The 27,216-nt window shown below is 38.2% G+C and overlaps 1 protein-coding gene across 8 annotated transcripts in view; it reads left to right on the top strand.

The window, feature by feature from the left end:
• BBS9 (Bardet-Biedl syndrome 9) overlaps positions 1-27,216 on the top strand; it is a 504,171-nt gene that overhangs the window by 241,294 nt on the left and 235,661 nt on the right. For 7 of the 8 annotated variants that reach the window (XM_003406966.4, XM_023544300.2, XM_023544301.2 and 4 more), the window contains 2 exons: positions 17,806-17,978; positions 19,491-19,643. In XM_003406966.4, coding sequence (XP_003407014.1) covers positions 17,806-17,978; positions 19,491-19,643 — 326 coding nt within the window. Of the gene's footprint in view, positions 1-17,805; positions 17,979-19,490; positions 19,644-20,885; positions 20,943-27,216 lie in introns of all 8 variants that reach the window. The other variant, XM_064290129.1, reaches the window with a different exon arrangement.

Raw genomic sequence — 27,216 nt, forward strand, 5'->3', positions numbered from 1 at the left:
TTATATTTAAGTTTTTCATTGTTATAGATTTTTCACTGATTTCCCTCTACACTTTTTTTTTTAAATAATTTTTATTGAGCTTTAAGTGAACGTTTACAAATCAAGTCAGTCTGTCACGTATAAGCTTATATACACCTTACTCCATACTCCCACTTACTCTCCCCCTAATGAGTCAGCCCTTCCGGTCTCTCCTTTCGTAACAATTTTGCCAGTTTCTAACCCTCTCTACCCTCCCATCTCCCCTCCAGACAGATGCCAACACAGTCTCAAGTGTCCACCTGATAGAAGTAGCTCGCTCTTCATCAACATCTCTCTCCAACCCATTGTCCAGTCCCTTCCATGTCTGATGAGTTGTCTTCGGGAATGGTTCCTATCCTGGGCCAACAGAAGGTTTGGGGACCATGACCGCCGGGATTCCTCTAGTCTCAGTCAGACCGTTAAGTCTGGTCTCTTTATGAGAATTTGGGGTCTGCATCCCACTGATCTCCTGCACCCTCAGGGGTTCTCTGTTGTGCTCCCTGTCAGGGCAGTTATCAGTTGTGGCCGGACACCATCTAGTTCTTCTGGTCTCAGGATGATGTAAGTCTCTAGTTCATGTGGCCCTTTCTGTCTCTTGGGCTCATAGTTGTCGTGTGCCCTTGGTGTTCTTCATTTTCCTTTGCTCCAGGTGGGTTGAGACCAATTGATGCATCTTAGATGGCTGCTTGTTAGCATTTAAGACCCCAGATGCCACATTTCAAAGTAGGATGCAGAATGTTTTCATAATAGTATTATTTTGCCAATTGACTTAGAAGTCCCCTTAAACCATAGTCCCCAAACCCCCGCCCTTGCTTCGCTGACCTTTGAAGCATTTAGTTTATCCCGGAAACTTCTTTGCTTTTGGTCCAGTCCATTTGAGCTGACCTTCTGTGTATTGAGTATTGTCCTTCCCTTCACCTAAAGTAGTTCTTATCTACTAACTAATCAGTAAAAAACCCTCTCCCACCCTCCCTCCCTCCCCCCCTCGTAACCACAAAAGTATGTGTTCTTCTCAGTTTATACTGTTTCTCAAGATCTTATAATAGTGGTCTTATACAATATTTGTCCTTTTGCCTCTGACTAATTTTGCTCAGCATAATGCCTTCCAGGTTCCTCCATGTTATGAAATGTTTCACAGATTCATCACTGTTCTTCATCGATGCGTAGTATTCCATTGTGTGAATATACCACAATTTATTTAACCATTCATCCGTTGATGGACACCTTGGTTGCTTCCAGCTTTTTGCTATTGTAAACAGTGCTGCAATAAACATGGGTGTGCATATATCTGTTTGTGTGAAGGCTCTTATTTCTCTAGGGTATATTCCGAGGAGTGGGATTTCTGGGTTGTATGGTAGTTCTATTTCTAACTGTTTAAGATAACGCCAGATAGATTTCCAAAGTGGTTGTACCATTTTACATTCCCACCAGCAGTATATAAGAGTTCCAATCTCTCCGCAGCCTCTCCAACATTTATTGTGTTTTTGGATTAATGCCAGCCTTGTTGGAGTGAGATGGAATCTCATCGTAGTTTTAATTTGCATTTCTCTAATGGCTAATGATCGAGAGCATTTTCTCATGTATCTGTTAGCTGCCTGAATATGTTCTTTAGTGAAGAGTGTGTTCATATCCTTTGCCCACTTCTTCATTGGGTTGTTTGTCTTTTTGTGGTTGAGTTTTGACAGAATCATATAGATTTTAGAGATCAGGCGCTGGTCGGAGATGTCGTAGCTGAAAATTCTTTCCCAGTCTGTAGGTGGTCTTTTTACTCTTTTGGTGAAGTCTTTAGATGAGCATAGGTGTTTGATTTTTAGGAGCTCCCAGTTATCTGGTTTCTCTTTGTCATTTTTGGTAATGTTTTGTATTCTGTTTATGCCTTGTATTAGGGCTCCTAAGGTTGTCCCTATTTTTTCTTCCATGATCTTTATCGTTTTGGTCTTTATGTTTAGGTCTTTGATTCACTTGGAGTTAGTTTTTGTGCATGGTGTGAGGTATGGGTCCTGTTTCATTTTTTTGCAAATGGATATCCAGTTATGCCAGCACCATTTGTTAAAAAGACTATCTTTTCCCCAATTAACTGACACTGGGCCTTTGTCAAATATCAGCTGCTCATATGTGGATGGATTTATATCTGGGTTCTCAATTCTGTTCCACTGGTCTATGTGCCTGTTGTTGTACCAGTACCAGGCTGTTTTGACTACTGTGGCTGTATAATAGGTTCTGAAGTCAGGTAAAGTGAGGCCTCCCACTTTCTTCTTCTTTTTCAGTAATACTTTGCTTATCCGAGGCTTCTTTCCCTTCCATATGAAGTTGATGATTTGTTTCTCTATCACCTTAAAAAATGACTTTGGAATTTGGATCGGAAATGCATTGTGTGTATAGATGGCTTTTGGTAGAATAGACATTTTTACTATGTTAAGTCTTCCTATCCATGAGCAAGGTATGTTTTTCCACTTAAGTATGTCCTTTTTAATTTCTTGTAGTAGAGCTTTGTAGTTTCCTTTCTATAGGTCTTTTACATCCTTGGTAAGATTTAAAGTATTTTATCTTCTTGGGGGCTACTGTGAATGGTATTGATTTGGGTATTTCCTCTTCGATGTTCTTTTTGTTGATGTAGAGGAATCCAAGTGATTTTTTTATGTTTATCTTATAACCTGAGAGTCTGCCAAACTCTTCTATTAGTTTCAGTAGTTTTCTGGAGGATTCCTTGGGGTTTTCTGCGTATAAGATCATGTCATCTGCAAATAGAGATAATTTTACTTCCTCTTTGCCAATCCGGATGCCCTTTATTTCTTTGTCTAGCCTAATTGCTCTGGCTAGGACTTCAAGCACAATGTTGAGTAAGAGCGGTGATAAAGGGCGTCCTTGTCTGGTTCCCGTTCTCAAGGGAAATGCTTTCAGGTTCTCTCCATTTAGAGTGATGTTGGCTGTTGGCTTTGCATAGATGCCCTTTATTATGTTGAGGAATTTTCCTTCAATTCCTATTTTGGTGAGAGTTTTTATCATAAGTGGGTGTTGGACTTTGTCAAATGCCTTTTCTGCATCAATTGATAAGGTCATGTGGTTTTTGTCTTTTGTTTTATTAATATGGTGGATTACATTAATGGTTTTTCTAGTATTAAACCAGCCTTGCATTAAAAAAAAAGCCTTGCATACCTGGTATAAATCCCACTTGATCGTGGTGAATTATTTTTTTGATATGTTGTTGAATTCTATTGGCTAGAATTTTGTTGAGGATTTTTGCATCTATGTTCATGAGGGATATAGGTCTGTAATTTTCTTTTTTTGTGATGTCTTTACCTGGTTTTGGTATCAGGGAGATGGTGGCTTCATAGAATGAGTTGGGTAGTATTCCGTCACTTTCTATGCTTTGAAGTACCTTTAGTAGTAGTAGTGTTAACTCTTCTCTGAAAGTTTGGTAGAACTCTGCAGTGAAGCCGTCCGGGCCAGGGCTTTTTTTTGTTGGGAGTTTTTGGATTACCGTTTCAATCTCTTTTTTTGTTATGGGTCCATTTAGTTGTTCTACTTCTGAATGTGTTAGTTTAGGTAGGTAGTGTTTTTCCAGGAATTCATCCATTTTTTCTAGGTTTGCAAATTTGTTAGAGTACAATTTTTCATAATAATCTGATATGATTCTTTTAATTTCAGTTGGTTCTGTTGTGATGTGGCCCTTCTCATTTCTTATTCGGGTTTTTTTTTTCCTTTCCTGTATTTCTTTAGTCAGTCTGGCCAATGGTTTATCAATTTTGTTAATTTTTTCAAAGAACCAGCTTTTGGCTTTGTTAATTCTTTCAATTGTTTTTCTGTTCTCTAATTCATTTAGTTCAGCTCTAATTTTTATTATTTGTTTTCTTCTGGTGCCTGATGGATTCTTTTGTTGCTCACTTTCTATTTGTTCAAGTTGTCGGGACAGTTCTCTGATTTTGGCTCTTTCTTCTTTTTGTATGTGTGTATTTTTCGATATAAATTGGCCTCTGAGCACTGCTTTTGCTGTGTCCCAGAGGTTTTGATAGGAAGTATTTGCATTCTCGTTGCATTCTATGAATTTCCTTATTCCCTCCTTGATGTCTTCTATAACCCAGTCTTTTTTCAGGAGGGTATTGTTCAGTTTCCAAGTATTTGATTTCTTTTCCCTACTTTTTCTGTTATTAATTTCTAGTTTTATTGCCTTGTGGTCTGAGAAGATGCTTTGTAATATTTCGATGTTTTGGACTCTGCAAAGGTTTGTTTTATGACCTAATATGTGGTCTATTCTAGAGAATGTTCCATGTGTGCTAGAAAAAAAAGTATACTTTGCAGCAGTTGGGTGGAGAGTTCTGTATAAGTCAATGAAGTCAAGTTGGTTGATTTTTGTAATTAGGTCTTCCGTGTCTCTATTGAGCTTCTTACTGGATGTCCTGTCCTTCTCCGAAAGTGGTGTGTTGAAGTCTCCTACTATAATTGTGGAGGTGTCTATCTCACTTTTCAGTTCTGTTAAAATTTGATTTATGTATCTTGCAGCCCTGTCATTGGGTGCATAAATATTTAATATGGTTATATCTTCCTGATCAATTGTCCCTTTTATCATTATGTAGTGTCCTTCTTTATCCTTTGTGGTGGATTTAAGTTTAAAGTCTATTTTGTCAGAAATTAATATTGCTACTCCTCTTCTTTTTTGCTTATTGTTTGCTTGATATACTTTTTTCCATCCTTTGAGTTTTAGTTTGTTTGTGTCTCTAAGTCTAAGGTGTGTCTCTTGTAGCTAGCACATAGACGGATCGTGTTTCTTTATCTAGTCCGAGACTCTCTGTCTCTTTATTGGTGCATTTAGTCCATTTACATTCAGTGTAATTATAGATAAATAAGTGTTTAGTGTTGTCATTTTGATGCCTTTTTATGTGTGTTGTTGACAATTTCATTTTTCCACTTACTTTTTTGTGCTGAGACGTTTTTCTTTGTAAATTGTGAGATCCTCATTTTCATAGTATTTGACTTTATGTTTGTTGAGTCGTTACTTTTTTTTGGCTTTTATCTTGAGTTATGGAGTTGTTATACCTCTTTATGTTTACCTTAGTATTTACCCCCACTTTTCTAAGTAAAAACCTAACTTGTATTGTCCTATATCGCCTTGTATCACTCTCCATATGGCAGTTGTATGCCAACTCTATTTAGTCCCTCTTTTTGATTATTGTGATCTTTTACGTATTGACTTCAATGATTCCGCCATGAGCTTTTTTTTTTTTTTTTTTAATCTTAATTTGTTTTTGTGATTTCCCTATTTGAGTTGATATCAGGATGTTCTGTTTTGTGACCTTGCGTTGTGCTGGTATCTGATATTATTTGTTTTCTGACCAAACAATTTCCTTTAGTATTTCTTGTAGCTTTGGTTTGGTTTTTGCAAATTCTCTAAACTTGTGTTTATCTGTAAATATCTTAATTTCTCCTTCATATTTCAGAGAGAGTTTTGCTGGATATATGATCCTTGGCTGGCAGTTTTTTTCCTTCAGTGCTCTGTATATGTCATCCCATTGCCTTCTTGCCTGCATGGTTTCTGCTGAGTAGTCTGAACTTATTCTTATTGATTCTCCCTTGAAGGAGACCTTTCTTTTATCCCTGGCTGCTTTTAAATTTTTCTCTTTATCTTTGGTTTTGGCAAGTTTGATGATAATATGTCTTGGTGTTTTTCTTTTTGGATCAGTCTTAAATGGGGTTCGATGAGCATCTTGGATAGATATCCTTTAGTCTTTCATGATGTCAGGGAAGTTTTCTGTCAGCAGATCTCCAACTATTTTCTCTGTGTTTTCTGTCCTCCCTCCCTGTTCTGGGACTCCAATCACATGCAAGTTATCCTTCTTGGTAGAGTCCCACATGATTCTTAGGGTTTCTTCTTTTTTTAAATTCTTTTATCTGATTTTTTTTCAGCTATGTTGGTGTTAATTCCCTGGTCCTCCAGATTTCCCAGTCTGCATTCTAATTGCTGGAGTCTGCTACTTTGACTTCCTATTGCGTTGTCTAATTCTGTAATTTTATTGTTAATCTTTTGGATTTCTGCATGCTGTCTCTCTATGGATTCTTGCAACTTATTAATTTTTCCACTGTGTTCTTGAATAATCTTTTTGAGTTCTTCAACTGTTTTATCAGTGTGTTCCTTGGCTTTTTCTGCGGTTTGCCTTATTTCATTTCTGAGGTCATCCCTGATGTCTTGAAGCATTCTGTAAATTAGTTTTTTATATTCTGTATCTGATAATTCCAGGATTGTATCTTCATTTGGGAAAGATTTTGATTCTTTTGTTTGGGGGGTTGTAGAAGCTGTCATGGTCTGCTTCTTTATGTGGTTTGATATCGACTGCTGTCTCCAAGCCATCACTAAGATAGTGGTTTATTCTATAATTGCTCACTGAGTCTTATCTTGTTTTGTTTTCTTTCAATATATGTGGATGGGCTACTAGATTGTGCTGTCTTGTTTGTTGTAGCCCTTGACTTACTTATGACCTATTACCAGCTGGTTTGGGCTGTTGCCAGATATATATGCCTGAGTCTATTCACTATTCTTGAGTAGAATCTGATTTTGGGTCCTCAAGTGCGTGCTGCACCCTAATACCTATCCACCTCGAGAAGTAGTGGTGATAGTTGTGTGCACCAGATTCTATTAGCAGCTGGGGTTCACACTCCAGGGGGGGCAGGATACTGACAGGCTTCCCCCAAGTGTCAGTGAGGTAGGTGTGTCTCTATTCATATAGCACCTTGGTGGGAGGGCACTGCAGCTGTACCTTAGGCCTCCAATGTAAGTACCTCTACTGATTGGTAGGTGTCACCCTCCTTAGACCCCTAAGGTAAGAGGCTAGGTGGTCTGGGGGAAGCTTCAGCCCTCAGTTCCCTGTTGTGGGTCAGTTAGGACTCTGTTGAATAAGCAGAGATATCAGACCTGGGAAACTTGTTTTTCCAGTAAATCCGCTAAAAAAAAAAAAAATGCAGTCAGATCCCTATCAGAACTGCCTTTGGATTATAACCGCCACTTTGTTCCCTGTAAGGATGAAAGCCCGAGATTTGGATCATATATGCTTGGCTGGAGCTGATTCTGTGTTTTTAGTCCAATTAGGGAAGGATTTTTGGTCTCTGGGTTTTTTGTGGTTGCTTCTCTCAGGCCGGAAGAATGGGTTAGGAAGAGACCAAAATAAAAAGGGAAAAGCAAAGCTGCTGCGGAGCCAGAGCCGTTCTCCCTCTGGCTCAGGAAATTCCAATGTTAATGAAGTCGCCTGGGAAGGGAAGGGGGGGTGATTCAGAAAAACAGGAGAGTAGCACCCCGGAACATAGCCAAAGTTGCTTATCTTGCTTGGGATGACTATTTTATCTGTCGCCTATATGTGCTGGCTGTGTGGAGATTGCCCCCGAGGGTCTGGCCCACTAAAGCCGCGGTCAGATCCTCCGCTGCCAGTCCAAAGCCCAGCGTCAAGGTTCCCCTGCTGGGACGCTGCACTCCCGGCTCCAAAGCCAGTCACTGCCTCCCGGGGACTTCTCGTCCCGCCAGCCGCGTTGCTGCGCCGCCTCCACGGACCAGCTGTGCCCCCTCCCGGGGTTAGTTTAGGGGAGTAGGGCTGCGCCCCGTGTTTGTGCCGTGAGTAGATGCCGTGTTCAGCTCCCCTGCACCCAGTCCAAAGCCCGGCGCCAAGGTTCCCTGGCTGGGGCACTGCACTCTCAGCTCCAAAACCAGTCACTGCCTCCGGGGTACTTCTTCCATCAGCTGCGTCGCCACGCTGTCCACGGGGACTGGCTGGGCCCCCTCCCGGGGTCAGTTCAGTGGGGTAGGGCTGTGCCCCTTGTTTGCGCCCTCACAAGATTTTGTGTTCAGCTCTCCTGGGCCCAGTCCTAAGCCTGGCGCTAAGGTTACCTGACTGGGACGCTGGCTCCAGGCTCTGAAAACAGTCGCTGCTTCCCGGTATTTGTTTGTTCTCCGTCTCTGTCATTCAGGTCAACTCTTTAAATCTGTGTTTGTTGTTCAGGGTTCGTAGATTGTTATGTATGTGATCGATTCACTTGTTTTTCCGAGTCTTTGCTGCAAGAGGGATCCGAGGTAGCATCTACTTAGTCAGCCATCTTGGCCCCGCCTCCTCCCTCTACACTTTTTGAATCAGTTTTCGTTTTTTCAACCAATATTTTTTGATCATCTAATTTTGCTTGATCTAAATTTTAATGATACGAAGACAAGCTGCATTTGTATAGTCTTTCTCATTCAGTATTATATTTGATCTCCATAATAATCTTGTGAAGTACGTTTTATTTTCTTCTTTGTGTAGATGAGAAAATAGAAGATTGGATAGTTTATTCTTACTGAAGTTACAGATTTAAAACTTAACTAAATTTTAAGATTTGTCCAGATGATAAGACAAGAAAACTAGAAATTTCCTGTCTAACCTGATGCTCTTAATTGCTATGTATGCCACCAGTACCCTCTCTTGTATCATGGTTGTAACGTCCTGACCCTAAGTCCGTTCTTTCCCTTTTCCAATTCATTTTTAACTTAGCAGCTCTCGTAAGCAAAAATAAACAAATAAACAATTGCAAATCATGTCATGTCACCTCCAGTTTAAAATCCTTTGTGTTTGTAGTAATATCTGAACTGTTCCCCAGCCTTACAGGCCTCCCTGTGTGTTCTGGCATCAGCCTAGCATGCAGTCTCATCCAATGGCACTCTCTCCCTCACTCCCTTCTGTCTGCTTTGACCTTCTCCCTCTTCCTAGTACAGTCTCACTTTGTCTGCCTTGAGGTTTTTGCACTTGCCATTCCCTCTAACTGGATGATCTTCCCATCCTAAGGTCCAGGCTTTATCCACAGAACAATTAGGAATGTGGAGTCTAGACTTAAATTAATAGTTTAGATTTCAGGTCTGGCTTACAGTTCATCTGAATGACTTTGGAAAAATTACTTAACCACTCTAAACCTGCTTTTTCATCTATAAAATGGTATAATATCAATAATAGGTTGTCAGAATCATTGAGATAATCCTTTAAAAAGCACATAACAAATTCCTTGTGCATTGTAAGTACTAGATAAATTTTAGCTGCTAATATAATTTTCATTATTATTACAGTTAGTACTACCACTGAAGTCACCCTCTTAGGGGGGCTTTCTCTCTCCACAATATCTCAAGAAGGTTACCCATTAGTCTTTCTCACAACACCCTTTATATCTGCATCAGAGCCCTTTCAAAATTTCTGTTTTCTTTGTTTATTTACTTGTTTATTTTCTGCCCTTCCCGCTAGAATGAGAGCCAGGGCCATGTATGTGTTGTTCACCATTGTCTTCCTAGCACTTATTGCCTAACAATATTTTTTGAATGAATGGATGTAGTGTTACCTTGAATCTTATTGAGACTATAAAATAAGATAGTCTTGAATTACCTCCCATTCACTAGAGGAATTGCATTTCATTTCTCTGATTTGTCCCTTTCTTTTGAACCTACCATACCTGACTTTTGTCTGTTACTTTATATTTAGAGATAAGTAACAGAATTCTTTGTTTGCGCAATATGGAGAGGCTTAGATGGGTCTGTCTTAGAGTTCATAGACCCCTGTTTGGATAATTCAGACCTGAAGAAAAGGAGAAGGGAAAAGGTGAGACTTGCTCACATTTAATTTTTTCAGATTAGAGTTTTTTTTGTCTGCCAGGAGTGAGGAAGGAGCTCTAGCTGTAGGCCTTTGGGACAGATTGCTTTGTCTCTCTGCAGAAAGGGCTCAGGGCACTGCTGCCTTTCTTGGTCAACTCCTAACATTCCCTGCTTTCCTTAACACAACATCAAAGAAGGAGATGTAACCCAGTGTAAACTGTGAATGAGGAGTAAGGCCAGTACTCCCTAGGAGGCATCTGGGTAGGTGCTAATTGAGTTTGTCTTGGCCCCTGACCATCTGACCTTGGTGGTACAATTGGTGTCCTGCTGAGAATCCTGCCCAAGTTTTCCCCAGTGGTCAATTCTAATAATTTTCACACTATCCTTTGGTGGACAGGCTTGCCTGGATATACTTGAACGTGCCTCGTTCCCAGATTTTCTTGTACTGTCTTCATGGGTGATTTAACAGAAACTGGTATAAAATCTTGTTATTAAAAACAAAATAAAAAAAAAACCCATTGCCACTGAGACAATTCCAACTCATAGCGACCCTATAGGACGGAGTAGAACTGCCCCATAGGGTTTCCAAGGCTGCAATCTTTATGGAAGCAGACTGCCACATATGTCTCCTATGGAGAGGCTGGTGGGTTTGAACTGCTGACCTTTCAGTTCGCAGCCAAGTGCTTAACCATTGTGCCACCAGAGCTTCTTAAATCTTTTATAGCACAGGACAAAAATTATTCAGTCTGTTTTAGCTATGCTGGCCTCTCCAGTGCTCCTAAAAGCACGTTCCTGCCTCAGGGCCCTTGTACTTACAGGTCTTTGGCTTGGAACGTTCTTCCCACAGATATCCCAATGGCTTGCTCCTTCACTTACCTTGAAAGCATATTTTTTACATCTTGGACCAGATGGTATAGCTCTTTTAAATATGTCATAATAATGCCAGTTGTTCATGTGCATGTCTTTTAAGATGTGTAAATTGTGATAAATTTTTATCGAAAAGTTGTAGTTGAATAGAATAACTTTTCCTCTGTAGTTTCATTTAATTTCATGTATAAGAAATTTTATCTTTAATATATATTGAGGCTATGGCCCAGATTAAATTCTGTTTGCACTGTGGCAGCTTAGTCAAAATACAACCTAGAATGAATTAAATTTTCTTTGAAATATTAGCACTGTAATATTTTCATGAAAGTTTATAGCTGTATCTAAAATAACAGTAAAATCTATGCTAAGGAAAACATACTTCATTAGAGAAAAAAACCTTTTTGTTGTTATCTGGTATATGACAGTTACTTGGTTAGTTAGGTGCTATGTGGGTCTAAAAAAGTTTATGATGGAATCCCTGCCTTTTGGTTTACTGTAAAAACCCCAAACCAAACCCATTGCCATCGAGTTGGTTCTGACTCATAGCGACCCTAGGTGCTATGTGGGTCTAAAAAAGTTTATAATGGAATCCCTGCCTTTTGGTTTACTATAAAAACCCCAAACCAAACCCATTGCCATCGAGTTGGTTCTGACTCATAGCGACCCTAGGTGCTATGTGGGTCTAAAAAAGTTTATGATGGAATCCCTGCCTTTTGGTTTACTATAAAAACCCCAAACCAAACCCATTGCCATCGAGTTGGTTCTGACTCATAGCGACCCTAGGTGCTATGTGGGTCTAAAAAAGTTTATGATGGAATCCCTGCCTTTTGGTTTACTATAAAAACCCCAAACCAAACCCATTGCCATCGAGTTGGTTCTGACTCATAGCGACCCTATAGGACAGAGTAGAACTGCCCCATAGATTTTCCAAGGAGCGCCTGGTGGATTTGAACTGCCAGCCTTTTGGTTCGCAGCTATAGCACTTAACCAGTACGCCACCAGGGTTTCCTTGGTTTACTATATCCTTGGGGAAATAATGGCAATAACAATGATGTAAGTAATATTTATTGAGTACTTAATATATGCCAAGCACCATCTTAAGTACTGTATTAAAAGATAGCATCTTATGCGTGCGAAAGCTGGACAATTAATAAGGAAGACCAAAGAATAATTTATGCCTTTGAATTGTGGTGTTGGTGAAAAATATTAGATATACCATGGATTGTGAAAAGATTGAACAAATCTGTCTTGGAAGAAGTACAACCAGAATGCTCCTTAGAAGCAAGGCTGGCCACACTTCATCTTACTTACTTTGGACATGTTATCAGGAGTGAGTAGTCCCTGGCAAAGGACATCATGCTTGGTAGAGCACAGGGACAGCAAAAAAGAGGAAGACCCTCAACAAGATGGATTGACACAGTGGCTGCAACAATGGGTTTAAGCATAACAAGGATTATGAGCATGGCGAAGGACCGGGCAGTGTTTTGTTCTGTAGTACATAGGATCCCTATGATTTGGAACTGCCTCGACGGCACGTAACAACAACAACGTTAAAAGATACACACACACACACACACACACACACAAAACACACACATCGTAGACATAGATATAGATTATAGGTATAGGTATAGATATAGATACATGGAAATGAGCACATTTAGGCAGTGTGTCTTTTCAGAATCTCAGAATATGGGAGTCGTAAAGGATCTTAGCAGTTGTAAAGGATCTTGTTTAGCCTTATGAACCCTGGTGGAGCTTTCTTTAGTGTTCTTGATGGGAATTCCTATAGGTTCTCCTTAAGCACTTCCAATGATAGGAAGCGACCTACCTTCTGAGGCAGTTAACTGTTTTATGAACATCTGTAATTATTTACATAGTCCCTGGGTGGTGCAAACAGTTAAGTGCTCACCTGCTCACCAAAAGGTTGGAGGTTTGAGTCCTCCCACAAGTGCCTTGGAAGAAAGGCCTAGTAATCTACTTCTGAAAAACCAGCTACTGAAAGCCCCGTGAAGCACAGTTCTACTCTGATACACATGGGGTTGCCATGAGTCAGAATAGACTTGACAGTAATTGGCTTTTAATTATTTGAAATTCTAATTTTGACTTTCTCTGGGGTTCCTTTGCTGTTGTCTGATTCTTCTGCTACATGATAAGCCTTCATATTCTTGAAAATAGTAATCTATTTCTTGTGGGGAAAGTCTTGGCAACACTGTGGCAAGGTCAACTCTAATGGGGTAGCTACTATGAGTTCCTTGAGGTTATAAATCCTTGGCTTATCATGGTTTTATCCTCAGCATCTTTCACTGAATTACATAAGTGAAGAAAAGAGTAAATACATACCAGTCTGGGTTTAGGATATTGGATCCCAACCTTAGCTTGGATAACACTCTAGATTTAGGGAATTCAAATACTATACTTTGTCATCATCATTCTCCCTCTACTATTCTACCCCTATCTCACAGTAATTATGTTTTCTCTACTCTTCTCCTAAAGGATAAAATCTTCAGTAACATTTATAAAGAAATATAAAGGCTGTTATCTCTGACCTTGGTTCTAATAGCTTTAATGGGGAGAAATGAAGAAAAAAATCTGATCAGCAACTTGGGCAGAAACCAGTGTCAAGAATAATTAGATCGAAAATAAGATTTTGATTAAAGATTCTACAGAAGAATCCTGATCAAAAGGGGGAAATGCAGAACAGAATTTAAAACTCTCATGGAATCTAGACTTTCTGGAGCCATTGAGGCTGGATGAACCCCTGAAATTATTGCCCTGATAAAATCTTTAAACGTTAAACCAAAAGTATCCCCTGAAGTCTCCTTAGTAAAACCCAATTATTTTCTCTTTTGAATTTTTGTCCATACTATGTGTTTTCACTAATGAAGGCATGCTGATTAAAAGACCAATTCAGAATTTTTGTTATGAGCTATGAATTTTGATACCCGTTATCTGGGATCCCATGTGTCCCAGTGGCCTCTGGATGACGTGAATCCTGCCAATATGAGTCTATGATAAAATCAGTTAAAAAAATTTATTTATGGAAGATTTGCAAAACATGAGGTAAAACATGAAGGCACCTGGCAGTGACTACACATATATTTTATTCTAGTCTCCTTCTTCTTGGCCTTTTTATTTTTCATGAAACTTTTTAAAGCATGGTACAATGCACTCTTCCTTACTGCAGAAGCAGTACTTACAGCCCAAATAAATAAAGCCAAGGGATTTTTTTTATCCAGGAAAATTACCTCTACAGGGCATTTTTCATCACTGGAAAAGCAGTACTAACAGACCAAATAAATAAAACTAAAGGAATTTGAATCTCAGGAAAATTATCACTACTATATATTCTTCATTATAACAAAAAACCAAAAAAAAAACAAAAACAAAAACACCAAACCCAGTGCCATTGAGTCGATTCTGACTCATAGTGACCCTATAGCGACCAGGAGTACTAATAGTTAAGAAGCAGCTGCCCTGGAATATTGCAGAACTGCTCACAGCGGTGGATTCCACCTGCTACACGTGGAAGCAATGACTGGGCCCTAAGATTGAATGCGGAGTCAGAATAACTTATAGGAACTCCAGCCTTTTGAAAAGCACCACTGCGATGCGTTATTCCTTATTGGAAAGGCATTATTTACTGTTCAGAAGCTAGAAAAGTAGGGAGCCAGCAACATCTGGACAGTGAATGGCATATAAACGAGAAAATGACCAGTATGACTGAATGAAGACCGGCAATAGTTTATTCTCATGATAAGTACATTCTTACGAGAACATAGTAACTGGGAAACATAGTGAGGAGGTTTATCTCACAGAAATAAAGGCAAACCTGCCAAACGTTTAGAAATTCACACATCGGGGAGGTGTTGCCTTAGACAATGCTCAATCTACACAAAAAATGAGGTTCTCCCAGGATTTTGAGTTTCACACCTTTCAACAGGCTCCCACCTTAAGACTAAATGTGTTAAAATTGGGCTACCTACTTTCCAAAGAACTCCAGAGGTATAAAAAGTGGGTGGCACTCCTCGGAATATACCCTAGAGAAACAAGAGCCTTCCCACAAACAGATATATGCACACCCGTGTTTATTGCAGCTCTGTTTACAATAGCAAAAAGCTGGAAGCAACCAAGGTGTCCATCTATGGATGAATGGGTAAATAAATTGTGGTATATTCACACAATGGAATACTACGCATCGATAAAGAACAGTGACGAATCTGTGAAACATTTCATAACATGGAGGAACCTGGAAGGCATTACGCTGAGCGAAATCAGTCAGAAGCAAAAGGACAAATATTGTATAAGACCACTATTATAAGATCTTGAGAAACAGTATAAACTGAAAAGAACACATACTTTTGTGGTTACAATGGGGGGAGGGAGGGAAGGAGGGAGAGGGTTTTTTACTGATTAATTAGCTGAAAAGAACTGCTTTAGGTGAAGGGAAGGACAACACTCAATACACAGAAGGTCAGCTCAACTGGACTGGACTGGACCAAAAGCAAAGAAGTTTCCGGGATAAACTGAATACTTCAAAGGCCAGCGGAGCAAGGGCGGGGGGTTGCAAACCATGATTTGAGGGGACTTCTAAGTCAATTGGCAAAATAATTCTATTATGAAAACATTCTGCATCCCACTTTGAAATGTGGCGTCTGGGGTCTTAAAAGCTAACAAGCGGCCATCTAAGATGCATTAATTGGTCTCAACCCACCTGGATCAAAGGAAAATGAAGAACACCAAGGTCACATGACAACTAAGAGCCCAAGAGACAGAAAGGGCCACATGAACCAGAGACCTACATTATCCTGAGACCAGAAGAACTAGTTGGTGCCCGGCCACAATCGATGACTGCCCTCACAGGGAGCACAATAGATAGCCCCTGAGGGAGTAGGAGATCAGTGGGATGCAGACCCCAAATTCTCATAAAAAGACCATACTTAATGGTCTGGATGTGACTAGAGGAATCCCGGCGGTCATGGTCCCCAAACCTTCTGTTGGCCCAGGACAGGAACCATCCCCGAAGACAACTCATCAGACATGAAAGGGACTGGACAGTGGGTAGGAGAGAGATGCTGATGAAGAGCGAGCTACTTCTATCAGGTGGACACTTGAGACTGTGTTGGCATCACCTGTCTGGAGGGGGGATGGGAGGATAGAGAGAGTTGGAAGCTGGCAAAATTGTCATGAAAGGAGAGACTGGAAGGGCTGACTCATTAGGGGGAGAGCAAGTGGGAGTACGGAGTAAGGTGTATATTAACTTATATGTGACAGACTGACTTGATTTGTAAACGTTCACTTGAAGCTCAATAAAAGTTAATAAGAAAAAAAAAGTGGGTGGGACACTGTATGTCCCATAGGCCTTGAAAGGGTTAAAACCAAACAGCAGTTTAGTTTAACTAGTAAAAAATGTCTGTCTTGAGCGTTGTACTCTTTTCAAGTCTATGTAGGATAAAACTGACAACAGTAGCTTGAAAGATTAGATAGAAAACTTAGGAGGCAGGGAGTTTATGTTAACGGGGAAGGAACAATTTGGAAAAGGAGGGTGAGAATGGTAGCACACCTCAAAGAATGTAATCATTGTCACTGAATTGGACATGTAGAAATTGCTGAATTGATGTGTTCTGCTATATATATATATATATATTATATATATATATTCTCAGTCTTAGAATAAGATTGGGGTGAATGGAAGGCTGGGGGAGCCCTAGAGGAATGGCTCAAGATATCAATTGAAGTTTTGATATCCAATTTGAACATTTAGTAATACAGTTATAGAATTTGCCAAGGTATTGTGGGGAATATAAAGAAATATTGCGCGTATCTATGTGTCATGTTACTCTAGCTAGACTGGAGGCTCTTTAATCAAGAAAAGTGAGTTCATCTTTGACTGTCAACATTTCTTCTTTTAGGATATTGTACATAATAGGTGATGAATAAATGGTGAGTAGAATAGAACTGAGATTCTAGGTCTCAAAAAAGTATATAATTCCTTTGAAGGGACTAAATATTATCATCTGGCAAGATAAATAATAATACATGGTTTTATGTGGTTAAGTGCCTAGTGAATTGTAGACATCCTAAGTCTCTAAAAATTCAGAGAGATGCAGTATTGTGAAGTGGTTAAGAGAAATAGCTAGACTTTGAATTAATAGCAAGAGTTCCAATCCCTTATCTGTAACTGACTGGTTAGATGATCTTACAACTCACTTAAACCCTTCTATGAATGGATTCCCTCTGCTGTAAGTGGGGAATAACAATATTTTCCTCATAGGGCTGTTGAGGTTTAAGTGAGAGAGTGTATGTAAAGTGTTCAAGACAGTGCCTGGAACATATTAGGCTTCTATTTTTTTTTTTTTTATAGGTGGTAGAGAAATAAAAGATTCTTGGGATAGGAGAGATTGAAGCCAGGTCTTGTAAGAATGGGTAGAATTTAGACAGGTGGGGAAGAGGGACATATATCATGAATTCCTAATTCTGACATTTATTTTGCTTCGTGACCTTTGACAAGTCCCTGAAATCCTCTGTACCTTGTTTACCTTATTTATTAAAAAGGGATTTTAGCAATCAGTGCTTGGTAGTTGGTGCTCAATAAATGACAGTTGCTCTTATAAGTATTGCTATTGCTGCAGCCTTTATCATTGTCATCTTCATCATCAGGGTAGGGGTGGTCTGGACTCTGGCTTTTGTGGAGCTGAGGTTTCAGATTTAGGATTGGAAGGAAATGAGGTTTATATTTAGGGAAGGATCTGATTATAAAATCATTCTTCAAATAAAAGAACTATTATGAAATTTTGATCATGATTAAATTTTTATGAGGATTTAAGCTGGCTATAGTACCCCAGGATGTGGGGCTTTCTATAGAATGAATTTTCTTTCACATCAATATTCTGAAATAAACCATGATTCCAGATTGTACTTTTGCAGAGGTTTTCTTTCTAAGTAATTTTTTTTAAAGGACCGAAAATCAGGCATTTTTATTATACTGAAACCTATTATAGGATTAAAAAAAAAAAATTTTATTATAGGATAACCCCCCCCCAAAAAAACCCACACATAGTAAAAAAAGAACATGCCACTACAGCATGCCACTGTGACCATATAGCTTTGAAATTCGATTTGAAATGTTAAGCGATTGATGCATAAAACAGCAATAAAGTAGTGGAAGTATGTTTTCTAGAGCCAGTAGAAATCATGTCTGTATTACAGAAAAGAAATCATTGTAGCTTTTGTCCTTTTAGTTTTGGTATTCATGTCAGGGTTAATGATAGTTCATGTCGTTGCAACTAGTAATTGTGTTAATAAGCATTTATCCTTCATTATTTTTTCTCTTGTAGAACGATATCGCATTCAGAGTGAACAATTTGAAGATCTTTGGCTCATAACAAATGAGCTTATTCTCCGCCTCCAAGAATATTTTGAAAAACAGGGAATCAAAGACTTTGCATGTTCTTTTTCTGGATCTATGCCCCTTCAAGAATATTTTGAATTAATTGATCATCATTTTGAGGTATATTATGATCATAACCTACATCGTCTGTTATTTTTCAGTATGTGAGAGAGAAGTTATTGCATAGACCCACCAGAAGAATTTTACTGTGGTGTGCATGGGATTTGAGTTGTTATTCTTATCTGGATGGTGGATTTTGTGCATCAGTTCCTGTTCTCTTGCCCAGTTTGTGATCAGTTGCAGGCATTTAGAGAGTGGCTGCCTGGAGCTAAGCATGTGGTCTGGCCTTGTAATAGCTGATTTAATTCTCCCACATGGGGATTTAACCCTTGACCCCAATAACCCAGTGTTAAAACTATTTGAGCTTATCGGCAGCCATTTGGCTAACTAATTCTAGCACGCCATAAATGAGGTGTGATTATGAAGCAAAGTGATTTTTCTTTTTTTTTTAACAAGCACACCAGAACTTCTACATCTGAATGAGGGTTAACCGCTTAAAATACTCCCCAGTACCTGGCACAGTGGATGCTTAGTAAATGCTGAGTGATTAAATGTCTAAATAAATGAGACCTGACAGGGACTTTGTTGCTCTGAATATTTCCGCATTTCCTCTTTGGAAATTCCTTCAGCGGCTGTGTGAGATTCTGTTGAGTATCTCTATGGTGTCAAATCTTCATCCTTCCAGGACTGATTTGATCTTTGGAAATAGCCAATAGTCGTATTTTGTGAATGGATTAGACAATGACAGTCATTGTTTAAAAAGCCCTAATATGTTAAAACAAAGTCACCAGGCCCACTTACTTACTCATTTGCCTTATAAAGAGACTCTGTAGACCATTATAAAAGGGAAATTTCAAAAGAATTTTGAACATCATTCCAGTGAACATTGGTTCCCTAGAGTGACTGCTTTTTAAGGAATCAATACACATTTCAGTTCAGAAGCTATGCTTGTGTATGTTTGTGTGTATATGTATGTGAGAGAAAGAGAATATCACTCACCTCACTTGCCTACCACCCCCTGAACATTCTAAGAGTATTGACTTTCACCTATTAAGACTAATTTTTTTAATGCAGTGTTAATTAAAGGGACAATTTCAGGTGACAAAATCCAATTAAGAATAATCCTGCCATTATCAATTGACATTATTTGGATTTTCCCTCATCTTTGTATGCACATTTTTTTTTTGCAAGCACATCTTTGGGATAAATTCCTACACGGGTATTGCTACGTCAAATAGTTATTTGTATTAACTTTGCTGCAGAGAATGGGAGAAATTCCTATTCATTTTTTCCTCTAGCTATTTAATCAGTTATCCTACAAACATTCATTAAATAATCTAGCTTTTCCTTAGCGATACTGTCATTTTTACATTTCCACTTGATCTTTTCTGCTGTACTATCCATGTATTCATGTACCAGTACCACACTGTTTTAATTATGAAACATATTAATTTAAATAATATGTTTAACTCTCTTCATTACTCTTTTTCAAACTTTTATTGTCATTGCCTGTATCTTTGAGCACGTTTCATTATACACATTTAATCTGAATTTAAGAAATCTTCTTTGTAGCTGCGGATAAATGGTGAAAAATTAGAAGAACTGTTATCTGAAAGAGCTGTACAGTTTCGGGCCATTCAAAGACGACTGTTAACAAGGTTCAAAGATAAAACACCTGCCCCACTCCAACACTTGGACACCTTGCTAGATGGAACTTATAAGCAGGTCAGAGTAATTTTAATGATATTTTCCCACTACTGGATATAATTTTTTTTTCTCACCCTAGAGTCAGGTACCAGAATATCAAGATAAGGTATTTCTTTCCTGTGCAGTATAGAACAGTATCTTTCAGATTGTTGTGAGGATTTCTGATCATGTATGTAAAGCAACTAGGCCCGTAGTACATGCTTGTAAATAGTAACGATTAGGTTGAAAATGGAAGCTGTTGTGATGAAAATTATTAGAATGAAAATAAATTATTAGACAGTTTTTTTGAACATTTTATTGTGCTTTAGGTGAAAGTTTACATAGCAAATTAGTTTTCCAATCAATTCATGCACAGATTGTTCCATGACGTTGGTAGTAATCCCTGCAATATGTCATTACTCTCCCCATTTACCCCCTCCGTCCCTCCCTGCCTTCTCATTTTTGGTTTTGGGCAAATGTTGCCCTTTGTGTCCGTATAGTTGATTGTTCCAGGAGGCACATAACTTCACCAGTGTTACTGTTTATTCTACAGCCGTATCTAATTATTTGGCTGAAAGGTGGCCTCTGGGAGTATTTTCAGTTTCAAGGTAGAAGGTTGTCTCAGGCCCATAGTCTTGGGGGTTCCTCCAGTCTCTGTCAGACCAGTAAGTCTGGTCTTTTATTTGCCCTTGAATTTGAATTTTGTTCCACATTTTTTACCCATTCTCACCAGAGCCTTCTACGGTAATCCCAGTAGTGGTAGCCGGGCACCATCTAGTTCTTTTGGTAGCAGATTAGAAGAGGCTGTGATTTATATGGGCCATTATTAGACAATTCTTAGTGCATCCCATAATTATCACCATAATTCTCTGATTGTCTTGTTGAACTGCTGGTTTATACTTCTAGTATTAAATCATTTGATATTTGCAGATGAAATTCTTAGGCAGCCCTTTGTCCTAGTACAAAGATTTTTTTCTTCCTCTTCCTGACTTTCTTTCTACTTAGGTCTTACGATTTGCATGACTAGGGTTATCTGGAGGTCACTTTTAAGACATTATCTCCAAAGCTATTCAAAATTATTATCTCTGGGTTGAAATTATAATTTAAAATTTTTTAATTTTATGGAAAATGTCTCACTATAATGAAATCTGCTTTGAATGACTATATAATATGTTCCCATATGTGTGCATATCACTATCCTGTTTCAAAATTGGTGATGTGAATGTTCTGTTGATTTTTTAAATAAACTAAGTATTGAGATAATTTCACATTCATATGCAGTTGAAGCTAACAATACAGAGAGATCCTGTGAATCCTTTACGCACTTTCTCCAAAAAGGTAACATTTTGCAAAACTATGGTACAATATCACAACTAGGAGATCTGAAATCCATAGATTTTATTTTATTCAGATTTCCTGGTAGTACAGTGGTTAAGAGCTTGGCTGCTAACCAAAAGGTCAGCAGTTCGAATCCACCCGCAGCTCTTTGGAAACCCTACGGGACAGTTCTACTCTGTCCTATAGGGTTGCTATGAGTCGTAATGGACTCCATAGCAATGGGTTTGGTTGTTTTGGTTTCATTCAGATTTCCAGTTTTACTTGTAGTATGTGTGTGTGTATAATAAGTTCTATACAATTTTACCACATGTGTAGGTTCATGTACACCACCACCACCGTCAGGGTACTGAACAGTTCCAAGACCACAAGGCTTACTTGTGCTGCCCTTTAATTACCATGTCCTCCTTCCTACTGCCCGCCCCCACTCCATTCTGTTGATTTTGAAAGGTTAAATTAGACTTTTTTTTTTCTAGAGTTAGTTTTCCCAGAGAGGGAAAAGAAGTAGCTTACGATGTTTATATTGATAATATATTTGTCTTGGTATTTTCATGGTTATTTGAAACTTATTAACAATTTGAGGGACAGTCTGTAGCAGCGGTGGCACATTGGAAAGAACTTTGGGCTTGAAGTTCACATATCTCAGTTCTTCACGTATTAGCTTTGTGGCTTTTGGCAATTCCCTACTCTCTCAGAGCTTCAGTTTCTTTCCATAAAATGGGATTGATACTCACTATATTGCTATGAGGAGCTGTGGTGATGAAGTGATTAACAGCTTGGCTGCTAACCTGTGGCAGATCGAATCCACCAGCCGCTCCTTGGAAACCCTATAGGGCAGCTCTGTCCTGTCCTATAGGGTTGCTGTGAATTGGAATTGACTCGACGACAACAGGTTTGGTTTTTTATATTGTTATGAAGATTGTATTCTGTAATATATGTGGAAATACTTAGTAAATTGTTCTCCAAAAATAATCTGCCAATTTCTTTTGTTCTGGAGTGATTATATGATTCCTAGTTCAGTAGACACTGATGCCCTTTCTGCTCCACACCCCCTTCTCTCTTTAGTATACTTTTTGTTTTAGTTTGCTCCCCCTTCACCCCTCGTACTTCTTTGATCAGTTGTCTATTTCATTCTTAGGCCTTACTGCTATACCTGTATGCAAAGCTGTTGGCCTTTGGGGCTAAAGAGATACTGAACCTTATCTTTAATGATTCTGTATCTTTTTGTAGATACAATGGCAGGCGGGCATCTAATACTTGATTTAATGTTTTCCAAATTTTCTGTATAGTAAGACTTCCTTTGTATTATATGCAATTAAAGTGCTGTTTTTATTTTTTCCTATCAGTACCTAGTAGTTCTGCAAAATATTCTTCTTTAGTTAGCCAGTTCCGCTATTGAAAGGCATTCCCCTACTGATTGTAAATAATATTTTACTATAATAACAATAGGACAAATAATTCTATAATGACTATCCTTGTATGTACATTACTTTTTTGCAAGCGCATCTTTAGGATAAATTCCAAAGGGTTGGAATTTTCCATGATTTGTAATGTTATAGACAAGATGATCCAAACCATATGTTTTCACTTGAATGTATATTTTTAGATCCTCACTTTTTTTAGATTAAAAATAATGAACACACTTTTGAAAGGAAAACATAAATGCAATAAAGAATTTGACTTAGCTTTAATGTTTTTTTTTAACTCACCATTCAGTTTTATTGTATATATTGATGCTATTATGGTGAGAAAGATGTTGATTGTTCACTTAGTTTCTCCAGCATAATAAAGACAATTTTAATTCTTTTTAGTTAGTTTTTAATAAAATGGTTAATACATGAATATAATTTCCCTATAGAAAATTACAACATTCTAGATAATGCTAAATCCCCATTTGGTCTCTTATCTTCTGAGAAGTATAATCATCATTCTTATCTGTTTTTGTCTTTCTAGACCTTTTTTTTTTTTTAGTTTAGAAATGAGATATTGTATTCTGATGTTAAAAAAAACAAAAACATAAAGTTTCATACTGTTTATATTAGTTTATCTTTTTCTCCTAATGGTATATGTTGGAACTCTTTCCATGTTAATGTGTAGATCTGCTTCTCTGTTGGCAGTGGTTGCATGGTATTCTATAATACGGATGTTCTGTAGTGTGGACAAACCATAGTTTATTAATGGACAGATCTTAATAACATAGTTGTAAAGTTGAGTCTGACACTGAAAAACTCCTTTTTAGACAACTTACTGTGACCAAAGAGGCACATCTCGTAGCTCCCTAACACATACCTTCTGTTTAGTGTAAGTTTTTCTTATGTCATTATACTATACATGGATAGGGCACATGACCCTTGGTGGATTCGTCAAGTCTATGAAATAATGAGCCATGCTGTTTCCTAATGTTCCAATTTAAAATTAGTTTTGCTACCTCTTTGGTGTTCTTGTTTTCTCATGTGTGGGGAGCTTTTTATTTTTCTTTTGGTCCTTCTGTGGGTCTTCCAAAACCCAGTGCTGTCAAGTTGATCCCGACTCATAGTGACCCTATAGGACAGAGTAGAACTGCCCCACAGAGTTTCCAAGGAGCGCTTGGCAGATTCAAAATGCCAACCCTTTGGTTAGTAGCACTTGACCGCTACGCCACCAGGGTTTCCTCTGTGGGTCTTAGTGCCACTTAAGTTCTACCAGGAGCAGTAAGATAAGCATGCTGAGCTGTGCGATCAAAGATTTTTGTTTTTTCCCTCTTGTCACCATGCACCTGGAAAATTCTATATTGTCACCATTTAAGGAAGCAATGATAATTGGTTTATGTGAGAATACAGGCAGAATCCAGTATCCTCCTAAAACTAGAATGTAAATGCTATTAAGGCAGGGACTTTTTTTTTTTTTTTAATCTTATTTACCACTATATTCTCAGCACTTAATATACTTCTTGGTACATACTAGGTGCTTAGTAAGTATTTGTTCTATGAATGAACACTATTTCCACTAGCTATGGTAATTTCTTGAAACTGTGTGTCTCTGATAAGGATGACACCACAAACAACAGAGCAGCAGAGAATTCTTTCAGTCCAGGCTCAAGAATCGTTGGATGACTTATTCTATGCTCAAAAGCTACTACAAAATGGAAACTCTCTTCTCTCTTCCTAAATAATATAGTTGGAGGACTCAGGCAAACTGTCATAGCCAGGAATGTTTTATAGCTGAAAAATTCATGACCGAGAAATCTTTTCTTTTTTTTTTGTGAGTGCGTTTGTACATGCTGAAGTTAAATACAGAACAATCATTTCTCGAAACACCTGTATGCAATAGATAGTTGTTGGGGTGGAATTCATCAGAGTCTTACTGGCATGAGAATTAATTGGGCCTTTTCAGTATTAACACATGTCCATGAGCATGAGAAAAAAGTTGATTCTCTTCTTTTCCTACTTAGAGAATTTTTGAGCTCTTCTTCTTGGAAGGCAAAATTTCTTTCTTAAAACATACCGTTTGAGCAGCTAGGACAAGGTATAGAAATGTAGGACTGGAGGGAGTTTGGGAGTCTCGTGGGTCCTAGACGTTCCAGAAACTGCCATGAATTCCAATAAAGTCCTTATGACAAACTGAAAGTGAAGCCCAAGGTCCTTTGTGTAGGAATGCTTAGGCACTGATTAGTTGGCTGTCATGTGTAATAGAGCTAGCTCATGGTATGTTTGCAGGTTCTGGGGTCAAAATTTGGTTTACTAGCTCTTCAGTCAGTAATGGTAGCTATTATTACTTAGGCACCAAAAGGTCAGCTTACCAGGTACAGAGGTAACTAAAGGGCAGTGAGGGCAGTATGGGATCTTTGCCCTTGGTGTTAAGCAGTAACTCTGGGTACCACTAGCTTATATAGCAAGAGAGTGAAGTAGGTCTCTAATCCCTGAATGACCTACGGTTTAGGTGCCTTTGATTCTGACCCAGCAAGAGCCTCTTAGAAAAAGCTACTGTTTCTAAGGTTGCGGTAGGAGATTCAACATTGATTCCTTGAAATTAATGCTAATAAATGCTCTAGGGTTTGAAGTGGCACATCTGACGTATTATAGTGTAATGATTACTCTAGAGTCAGATTGCCTGGGTTCCAGTCCTGACTTTGCCACTTGTTAGCTGTGTGGCCTTGTGCAAACTATTTAAGCAGGCAAACAGAAAACAAAACCCTCTCCAAGCGTCAGTGTCCCCACCTGGAGAATAATAATTATGGCTTCCTGCGTGGGATTGTTGTGAGGGTCAAATGGAGTAAACACATAAACCACCCAGAATATGGCAGTAAGTGAACTCTCAGCAAATGTTAACTACAATTCTTGGGAATATTCTCCATCTTTATTTGACCAATAAGTTATGCCATCTCAAACGTGATTCTATGAATTGATCAGTCAAAAGAGGTTATAATAATATATTATCTCCCTGAAACTGTTATCTGGTAGCCTCACAAATCTAGAGCTCAGCTAAGAACCAGGAATATCCTGTGTCCTCAGGTACATCCCTCAAACTACTTTAGCCTACCTGCTTTGTATTTTGTTTAGTTCCAGAGAAGATATCAAAAGGGAAGGGGCATCAGGACCATGAGCTCAAGTGGTCATCTTCCCAGAATCCCTGATTGTTTCATTTGAATATAGTCCTAGAAGGAAAATTGCCTAACCAAAAAATATTTTATATACATGACTTCTGAGATTATATATATATGCATGCACATATACATATATACATATATGTATGTGGGTTTATGTATATATACATATATATCCTTCCGGAAATGTTGTATCAAATTGTAGTTGTACCAGCAGTATGTGAAAATGTCTGTTTTTCTAAGTATTATTACTTGTTTTGACTTTTAACTGGTAAGATAATATTATTGCTGTTTACTCTTCATTTCTTTGCTTGCCAGTGAGGTTGAGAATTTTTCACAATTATCTTTTTCTTCTTTTGTGATTTACAAATGTATGTTGTTTGTTCAATATTCTTCCAAGTTCTTCATCTTTTTCATGTTATTTTGTGTATATTAGGAATGATAATCTTTTATCCTACTTTTTTATATATAAAAATGCTTTGTGTATATTAGGAATGTAATCTCTCATCATATAGAAAAAAAGTTTTACCCAACTTATCATTTGCCTTTTATTTTTATTTATAGTAGTTTTCTGACATAAAAAGTTTTGTTCATATTTACATAGTAAAATCTATCAATCTTTTTCCTTTAGATTTCTCTGCCTAGAAAAGCCTTACCTATGCCAAGTATACAAGAAAATCAACCTGTAATTTATTTTAACATTTTTATGCTATAATTCTTTATATATATATATATATATATATATGTGTGTGTGTATTTTAATGCATCTGGAGTTTATTATGCAGTTTAGTGAAAATCTAATCTCCCGCCAAAAATGGTGAGAGCTGTTTATCTGAGCCTCTGCTTATTGCATAATCCGTTCTTTCCCTACTGAACTAAAATGCTACCTGTATCATTTAACACTTTCACTGTACATACAGCAAACCATCCCAAAGCTTGGTGACTTAACATAACAACATTTATTATTGTTCTTGAGTCTCTGGATCAGTTGGGCAGTTCTACTGATCTGGGCCATAGTTGGCTGATCTCAGCTGGGCTCACTCGTATGTTTGTGGTCAACTGGTGGCCCAGCTGGGGACTGGATGGCCTAAGATGAACTCACTTTTCTGGCAGTTTGTGCACAATTAGCTGAGGTTGATTGGGTCACATTTACCTCATGGTCCAGCAGGCTACCCTGGGCTTGTTCTCATGGTAGTTATGGGTCCCACTGCATAAACCCTTTACAAGGCTCCACTTGTGTCATATTCCTAATGTCCCATTGACTTTGGCCAACCCAGATTATAAAAAGGGGTAGGGAAATGGACTTTGCCTCTTTATTGGAGAAGTAGAGTATTGTAGGTATTTTTATAATCTATGCTACTTCTTTTTAACATATACCAAATTAACGATATGCTTAAAATGGAAATATTTTTAAAACTTTTCTTTTTTAAACTTCCCTAACCCTTGAACTTAGATTTTCTGTATTGATGGAAGTCTTATCTCCTGTATTCTTGACTTTCAAATCTAAGTTTTTATTGTTATTAAAACCTTATTTCACTCACTGTCACAATCACTTGTGATCTATGGACTCTAAAATAATTTATCCTACAATTAATTATGTTTGTAAAGAGTTGTTTACAAGCAAATAGCGTCTATGGTGTCCCCAGGGTAGTGAGACTGTCCAAGTACTTGCCCACATGCTTAATTACGGTCATT

Source organism: Loxodonta africana, chromosome 8, assembly GCF_030014295.1.
Source record: "Loxodonta africana isolate mLoxAfr1 chromosome 8, mLoxAfr1.hap2, whole genome shotgun sequence".
Classification (NCBI taxonomy): domain Eukaryota; kingdom Metazoa; phylum Chordata; class Mammalia; order Proboscidea; family Elephantidae; genus Loxodonta; species Loxodonta africana.